The sequence below is a fragment of the Helianthus annuus genome, chromosome 12, assembly GCF_002127325.2.
Source record: "Helianthus annuus cultivar XRQ/B chromosome 12, HanXRQr2.0-SUNRISE, whole genome shotgun sequence".
Taxonomy (NCBI): Eukaryota; Viridiplantae; Streptophyta; class Magnoliopsida; order Asterales; family Asteraceae; genus Helianthus; species Helianthus annuus.
The window spans coordinates 78,175,379-78,184,491 of NC_035444.2; the positions used below are offsets into that span (position 1 = coordinate 78,175,379).

At 37.2% G+C, this 9,113-nt stretch overlaps 1 protein-coding gene across 1 annotated transcript; it reads left to right on the top strand.

The window, feature by feature from the left end:
• Positions 1-636: 636 nt before the first annotated feature.
• LOC110898089 (putative late blight resistance protein homolog R1A-10) lies at positions 637-3,800 on the top strand. Its single transcript, XM_022144821.2, has one exon. The coding sequence runs from the start codon at positions 864-866 to the stop codon at positions 2,574-2,576; it is 1,713 nt and encodes a 570-aa protein (XP_022000513.1). The 5' UTR covers positions 637-863; the 3' UTR covers positions 2,577-3,800.
• Positions 3,801-9,113: the final 5,313 nt, after the last annotated feature.

The following is a 9,113-nucleotide window of genomic DNA, read 5'->3' on the forward strand; positions in this document are numbered from 1 at the left end:
ATATATAAACATCCATTTTGATTCATATGTATATTATTTCAGTATTGTATAACTATTATTTATGTTTGAATGTTAAAAAACTCTTTTAACTTTATATTTTAGTTTATTTCAGCAGTTTGCAGAAGTTAAAAAAAACAGTCTTCTTCTTGTAGACTGCAGAGGTTTGATCCACCTCTTCAGCTGCAGATGTGATCCGCTAATTGCAGACGTTTTACCTTTGAAAAAACAAAGAGCACCTAAGAAAGACTAGTATACATAAAAAAATCAACATCAAACAGCAGTCCAACCAAGAAATTTCCATATTTTGGTTGTTCTTGACATATTGTCTTGACCTCATTGTCAGGACTCTATATCTAAATTAAGTAAAACATTGTGTATGAATCAATCCACGTGTAATATAATGTATTGGCAATTAAAATACTTGTATTAGTCTATTTCTGACTCAAATGGCAATTAAAATACTTGTATTAGTCTATATCTGACTCAAAGCACATATCTAACTTATTTAAGAATCTATAAAATTTCAGTATAAGATAACATCAACGATAAAAATACTAATTTATATCCAAGAAGTCCCCATCAATACAATTTGCAAGAAAAAATGCCTGCTAACATTAATCTCCCTGCTAGCATCCATTGGTAAACTAGCCCTTGAAGGCACCCAAAATCTCATAATTATTGTGAAAGAGATAGCAGCTGAATTATATCAATACAAATTAATCAAAATTCAAAACACACCCTTTCTTTGCTACTTGCATTCACAATCACAACTCACACAGCTAGAGTCAACATAATAGAAACTTCACCCAACCATACTTAACTTTTCTTTATACCCAACCTAGATACTGAGAGGAAGAAACAAGATGGCATACACTGGGCTGAAGCTGTTCATGTTGAAACTGAAGCAGATGATTTTAAGTAACAATCATCCACTAGTCACCCCGCAATTCCAACTGCTTTATGACGGGCTTGGATTGATGATCCAAACCATATTCGTTGAAAAAGAAAGTGACCTACATAAGCTTGAGGAAGTAAGAAATCTGAAGAGAAGATTCAAAGATGTAACAAAAGAGGCACACGATATGCTTGATCTGTTTGTCTCCGCGATCAATTTCAAACACAAGATATGTGATCCAATATCTTATGTATTTGACTTCTCTCTGATTATTGAGGATGTTATGAGATCAATCAAGTCTATCAGAGAGGATTTCATTAGCATCCTCAATAACACGAAGATGGAATTATATCCAAGAACCGACAGTCAGAAAACCCGATCTGCCGCTGCTGGTGGAACTTCCTGCTCCAGAAATTCACCAGTATGGGAGGAAAATGAAATCGTAGTGGGTCTTGATCCGGATATTGATATCATACGAGACAAACTTTCCGAGGATACAAAAAAGCTCGATGTCATCTCCATTGTTGGCATGGGTGGATCAGGGAAGACTACCCTTGCTACCAAAGTATTCAATGATCGTTTTGTTGTTTATCATTTCCGGGTACGTGGGTGGGTCACTGTTTCTCAAAAGTATGAAAAGACGGATCTGTTAAATCAAATGCTGGCATCCATCGGAGTTGAAATGGAACATGATCAAAGGGATAGCTACTCTCATCTTCGTGAAAAGTTGCACAAATGCCTCATGGGCAAGAGATATTTAGTTGTCATTGATGATATCTGGAACAATAAGTCTTGGGATGACCTGAAAGTAGTTTTCCCGGATAATAACAATGGAAGTCGACTTCTGGTCACCAGTCGTCACAAGAGAGTTGCTTTACATGCAAAATCAAACGGTCTCATCCATCAGTTAAGATATTTAACAGATGAAGAAAGCTGGGAGTTGCTGCATAAGAAGGTGTTCCATGGCAACGATTTCCCGGACGTGTTAACTGTACCTGGAATGCAAATTGCAAGAAACTGTCATGGATTGCCACTGGCAGTGGTTGTCATTGCAGGAGTTCTAGCAAAAGAACCAGTAATCAAAGACACATGGGAAAGAATTTCTCGACGTGGCGGTTCATTAATCGTCAAGGCGTTGGCTTTGAGTTTGAATCATTTACCTTCTCACTTGAGAGACTGCTTTCTTTATCTAGGAAGCTTCCCAGAAGACTACAGGTTTGGAGTGCCAAGGTTGATCTGTTTATGGATTGCTCAGGGATTTATACAAGAAGTCAAAAGTCAAAGCTTTGAGGAAACTGCAAAAGATTACCTGATGGAACTGGTCGACAGAAATCTTGTAGTCATACAGGATAGAAAGTTCAACGGAGCCATCAAAACTTTTAGTCTCCATGATGTTTTGAGGGAACTCTCCATGGAAATTGCAACAAAAGAAAGGTTCTGCACACAAGTAATAGGATGGGATAATTGTATCATTGCACCATTCAAGACAAGCCGCATATTCATCGGCCATGACACAAAGCTTCGTTCACTTTTGCCCTTTTATAGCTACTCATATGAAAGTTACATCATTCATAAGTGTTCCCAATCGTGGAGTGCTGGATCTGAAACAATGTCATCTAAAATATTTCCCAGACGAAATATCATTATTAATTGGCTTAAAGTACCTTGCAATTTGGAATGATAATAGAGATTTCCAATCCACAATATGTGATCTTAGAAGCCTTCAAACCCTCATCATTGAAAGCAATTCAAGTAATCTTTTGATGCTGCCATGTACCATATCAAACTTGGTGAATCTAAGGCACTTGTGGAGTCGCCGGGCAATTATTTGTCCTCCACTTCAGATGCCGTTGATGAATTTGCAAACCATTTCCAACGTAGTGTTGGTAGATGGGCCTAAGAGGTGGGTGAAATATTTTCCATGCGTCAAGAAGCTTTCGTGTTTCTTTAACCCAGATTGGAATAAGATATATGACTTCAAATCACTCACCTTCCTTGAGATACTGAAGATGAGATCTATAAAGTGCAAAAGTATACCCAGATTCCAAAAGATTAGCATCAGATTTCCTACCTCATTGAAAAAACTTACATTGAACGGATGCCGTCTTCCATGGAGTAACATGTCCAAAATTCAATCTTTACCAAATCTCGAGGTTCTAAAACTACTTACAGATGCCTTCGTGGGACCCAGGTGGGACGCTGGTGAAAATCCATTTCAACAACTAAAATTCTTGAAATTAACGGGGTTGGATATCGAACGGTGGGAAGCCTCCAGCATCAACTTCCCAAGTCTCAAACAGTTATTCTTGGTGGACTGCCGTCTCCTTGAAGGGATTCCACTTGAAATGAGTGGTGTCTCAACACTAGAGCACATCCAGATCAAGTCTTGTAACATCTCTGTTGTCAAATCAGCTGATAAAATACGAAAAGAGCAACGTGCTGATGGAAACTACGACTTGAAGATCAGAGCTGATAGACAATCATTAACAACTCCAGAAAATCTGTTCGTTGGGGAAAATAGTCTAAAACACATCATCAAAAGTAGACATGTTCTCTATGAAATGAAAAGAAGATTAAATGATCGTATAGCCCGAACAGAAGAACTACCAATGCATCATCCACTAGTTATTCAATCACATCGCCCTAGATGCAAGAGTAGAACATGGAACAATCAGAGATCCATATATAGTCCGATCAAAGAGAAAAATTTAACAGAGGTGGAAGACTTAAGTTGATTAAAATTTGATGGTGGATATCTATACAGATCGGCCATTTGCAGCCCTACTTTGTAATTGCAGAGTCAAAAGAAAGCATTCTATTCACTAATCTATGCTATGTGTGACAGCTTATGGTGTAATCACAAAAAAAAAGACGTTCAATAATGGAATTTTTATTTGCCTTCTAATTTGCATCAGTAGAAAAACAAATACAATTGATAAGTCATTTTGGCTCTGTTTCTGCCATCTTAACAAAGCACGCATGAAAGTAAATGACTTAAAATTAAGGGAAAATAACCATAGTCAAAATTTCCATATTAGCCGACTGTAGCGGCTCAACGAGCCGTTTCACTGACTTTTATACCTGTGTAGCGGCTCTAAAAGATCTTTCACAGGCAACCAATCGTCAACCGCCACGTGTCCCGACACCCGTGTAGCGGCTCTGAGCCGTTTTCCCACGAGCCATTGGAAACATCTCGGCTAAGATCCTGCACCCGAAAGCCGGCGCCTGAAACGGCTCAGAGCCGCTACACGGGTTGTCAGGACACGTGTTGGTTGATGATTGGCTGGCTGTGAAAGAACTTTTAGAGCCGCTACACGGGCATAAAAGTCAGTGAAACGGCTCGTTGAGCCGCTACAGTTGGCCAATATGGAAAATTTGACCGGTCAATGGCTATTATGGTTATTTTCCCGAAAATTAACATTTGTAGTTCTTAGGAGTGATAAAACAACTTTTAATTGAAACTCCTGGTGCAATTATGCCCCTTTCAATGCAAGCTTGATGAGCCTGAAATTCAAACATAAACTTATCATTTTTGATAACTACACTTACATAACAAAAGTTATAGCCGCCAAGTGACATATATCAAAACTATATTTTTCTGCAGGGATTTGGATGTAACATTTAATACACCAAATTTCATATCAAAGAAATCCTATTAAGCCTGTGAGCTTCATATTCCCAAAGAAAATCTCAGATGTCCCATATTCTCAACAATTTTTTTTATTTTCATTTTTAAATGAAATGCAATTAACATCAATTACCATTTTAATTTAGTTACTATCCATTCCAAATCATGAAATTCAAACAACATCGATTATAAAATATGGGGAAGGTTCAACTGAAAACCACTAGTTATCGCGAAAACTCGAAAACTAACTAAAAACCCTAAAAAACATACCAATTTTTTTTTTTGCATACCAATTTTCGCTATTTAAATTATATAAAAAAAATTTCAAAAAAATAAAAATATTTTTGTAGTGCACATGTGTAATAGTACACTATGTATATGTGTATTACACATGTGAATTATTACACATTGCACTACATTTTTTTTTTTTTGAAAAAAAAGTTTTTTTATATAAAAAATCTGGCGATCTTAAATAAAAAAATTGAAAAAAAAATTTGTGTGTTTTTTAAGTTTTTTTAGTTAGTTTTCGAGTTTTCGCGATAAAAGTGGTTTTCATTTGAACCATCCCCTATAAAATGTAAAATATAAAACATATATTCATGGAGAAAACACCCTAACTTCTGGAGAGTTAGTTTTCGAGTTTTCGCGATAAAAGTGGTTTTCATTTGAACCATCCCCTATAAAATATAAAACATAAAACATATATACATGGAGAAAACACCCTAACCTCTGGAAGAACGTTGAATAACTGCACTTGAAGATGAAGATGTAATAGCGTCTTCCCGGCATCCGTCAATTTGATTTCGAGTCGATTAAATGACGAACGAGACAATTTGGACAACATTTGATGATCATAAGGCGTTTCTGGGGTTCCTTCTTTTTTTTTTTTCCTTTTAACTTCTCCTTTTCAACTTTTTTTAAGAAGTAACAAAAACTAACTTCTTCTTTTTAACTTCTTAACATACAAAAGCTCTTTTTCAAATTGTTTTCCAAACACTATAAAAACAACTTATTAGCTTTTATAAGTCAATAAGTTAAAGTTAATCCAAAATAAGCTAACCCAAAACACCCTCGGAGTGTGCAGAGCTTGCTGACTGATTTTCATTGGTAGACAACAGTGAGTTGGGGTGTTTTTTTTCAGGGATTAGGTAGTTCGAAAAAGATAGGTGGAAATGAATGTGAATGTAAAGCAGGGGAGAACTCACCCTCAAATTTAAGTGCGGCAATTGCTTGCACGACAAAAAAATGTTTTAAACGACTAACATTTAATAAAAGAGTTGTCTACAGTTTACTCATTTTAAAAATAGTTGGGTTGGTAAGTATAATAAGAGGCTGGATCCTATATAAGACAATAAGTAGGTACGAATCATACGTGAGAATTAGAGAAGTGAATCTTGAACACCTAGATCAGAGCTCTGTTGAAAACATGTTATCCACTGTTTGAAGCCTTGGAACCATTATGGATTATGGATGAAGAAACAGTCCAAAACTCTATTGAAAAGAAAGGTGTGCTCATGAAGACAAACATCTTTTTTGGCCAAACAGATGTTTGAAACAAAGCAACAGAGGATTGAAGAACAAATGTTTCCTAATGTAACAGTGTTTAGCTTAGTTAGATAAGATGTTAGATGTCACTATCAGGGTGATGTCAGCCAATCACAAATAGACCTTTGTACGTAGTATAAATAGATCTCACCTGTTAGTGAACTATTTATCACTTTACACACATTCTCTTTTGTACGAACGGATTTGTGAGTGATCAGGCTGAGGGGGATATTGTAGAATCATTATATTGTAAAACTTGTAATCATTTGATTTAATGAAAAACAATATGTGATAATATCTTCCTACTTGTGAGTTTATTAATTGAATTGCAATCATAATTGTCTGTTTTTACTTGAAATAGTTCACAAGTATCAAACTCAAATCCTAACAATACACACTGTCACAGTTGGACGGAACTCCAGTCCCCAGAACATGGAACAACATTCACCTCAAGAAATGTTACCTCTGAAGAACCAAAGCTGATTTCACAATAAACTCAGTATTTTCATTTCTTGTACTGTGAATTACTTTCTCCCACAAATTTCTAACTTCCTCTTAAAGCACCCGGATGTGAATATCCCGGGGAAACGAATAGAAATAATACGTCGAGTTTGAAAAATTTCTTTCATTACAACTTTCTTATTAATGTATATTAAAAACAAAATTTAATGGAGTCATATTATAAGGCAACAGGCCCACCATAAGCAAAGAGCCTAGACCTCTCTAACTCCATTATTCGTCTCATATACTATGTCATTCAGGGAAAGCACATGACATACAATGTCCATTAAAAGATAGGGTCGGACAGGTTTTATATTCGGAACTATTTTCACACCTTAAGAAGATGAGCCAATACAAAAGGCACAAATAAATATCCGGATTGGTCTTAAAGAGGACCAAAGACAAAAGAATCCCCACCATAAATGAACATTCTACATATCAAAATACATAAAAAAAAGTCGACATTAAAAATAAATTCATAAAGTATTCTAAGGCATGGACGCATGTTCAAGGATATTTTCAAACACAAATAAAGCAAAATTTCTAAACCTTTAAAAGAAAAGGCCGAATCAAATTCATAACCTATATCCAACAAAATGTACATCTCCAAAAGTCGGACGTAGTACATGTTATTCTAACTTCGGAAAGGACATGCCCTCTATGAAGAAAACCAACATCAAAGCTTCTAAAAGTTCTAACTTTAATGTGCCTGCCCCAAAGAGCCGGACATGTCCACTTCCCTTCAGACTTGATCCTTCTGCAAAATTTCTTGTATGAAACCCACCACTTCCTGAATTTTGTAATGAGGTTCTTTGGCTAAAGTTGCTAAGGATTCGACCATAGGAAATGTCAGCTTGTCAAATTGTTTAATAGCCGCATCCAACAACTGATCAACATCCTTCGTCAGGAGGAGGACTTCCCTGAAGGGTGTTTTCTTATGCAAGGCGTGCATATAGTCACCCCTTACTCCGACATTCATCCCCACTGCGTTCACGGAATTGTTAACAGTAACCACGACCTCCTTCAACTCTGGTCCTTTATGAATATACCGAGCTAAACTTTGAGTTCCTTCAGATAAAAACCATGCTTTAACCAAAGACAGCTCCTCAACCTTTTTCTTCAAAGCCGCATTCTCTAAACGCATCTTGGACATCTCTTCGTCATAACTTCTCTGTGCATTCTCCAAGTCTGGCTTCAACTTAGCTTTTCCCATTCGGCATAAATCCCTCTTTAATAAAACTAAGTTAGAAAAAAGGGGAAGACGGAATGAATATAAAGCAAGGGTACACCTTCCATCCTCTTCTCATACGCCTAATGAGCGTCATTCAAAGACTCTTCAAGTTTACCGAGCACCTCCTTATGAGCCGCATTATCTTTTTCGACGTTAGAAGAGAGCCGGTCAAGATCAGCGGCATATTTGTCACGTTCCTCATAGGCCACTACGGTCATGGAAAGCGCTGCTTGGTGTTGGGCTGAGAGAGTGTTCATCTTCTCCTTTACTTGAGCTAGCTCCTTAGAAAGACTCAAAGCCTTCTTTTCAATTCCAGGGGTCTTGTGTAACTTTCACGTGACTGCCTTCAAATGCCTATCCAAACCATCCCTCTCCATCTCAGCCTCGACCTATCGCCTATACAACTCTGTCAAGTATATATTTGACTGCGCTTGATTCAGTAGCACATCCGCACCTAACTCTTTCCCCTCCACTCTTGGACTTTTTAAATGATCCGTCAGAGTATTCAAGTTAAAAAGAAATAGTTTCGTTGTCAATGCATCCATCACTGAGTCTTTGTTTCTAATTTCCCAGTCTATCACAAACTTCTCGTCCATCATAGTTAGATCTACATCCATTTCATCTGAAAAAACAACATAATGAAACATACTCGTAACCTCGGAGTCGAACCACGAAGGAGGTACAGAGAAAACTTGATCCCCGTCATCCTCTAAGACTATAATCTAACTCAAGAGTGAACCAAGTTCCATACCTAAAAAAAACTAACAGTACTTTTCCCTTAATCCCTAGGCTTCACCCCCTCCATCTCAACATTCAGACTTCTATCCAACACATTCAAATAATGAGAATGGCTTGAAACTTTAAAGGGGGGCTCGTCTCTAGTTAACCTACCCCAGTTAAATGTTCATTCAACTTTTCCATAATAAAGTCTGCAGAGGTAGAAGTCATCGGTTTTGCCTTACGAGACACAGTGTTCAATAATGAATCACCTTTCTTTGTTTTTTTCGTAATCGGTTGAGTAACGATTTCGGACCTGTCTTCCTCTTCTTCGGAGCAGTAGGATCCTTAATTCCTAAAGCATCAGAAGTTTGAGCACTCCTGCATTCACCATCCCTGGTCGTCGTTTTTTTTTTTCAAAACAGACCGATCAAAATTTAATTCTTGATCAACTTCTCGGATGGCAGATCATCATCAAGATTTTCAGCTACAGGATACGATTCTCTTATAATAGGACCTGAGCCCTTAGGGCTTACCACATTCGCAACTGATTTAACTATAACCGCGGAAGACGAAGCTCCCACGTCTCCGGCTTG

Bases quoted from the DNA above. Each gene is read 5' to 3' on its own strand.
- LOC110898089 (XM_022144821.2), top strand. From the start codon at position 864: ATGGCATACACTGGGCTGAAGCTGTTCATGTTGAAACTGAAGCAGATG.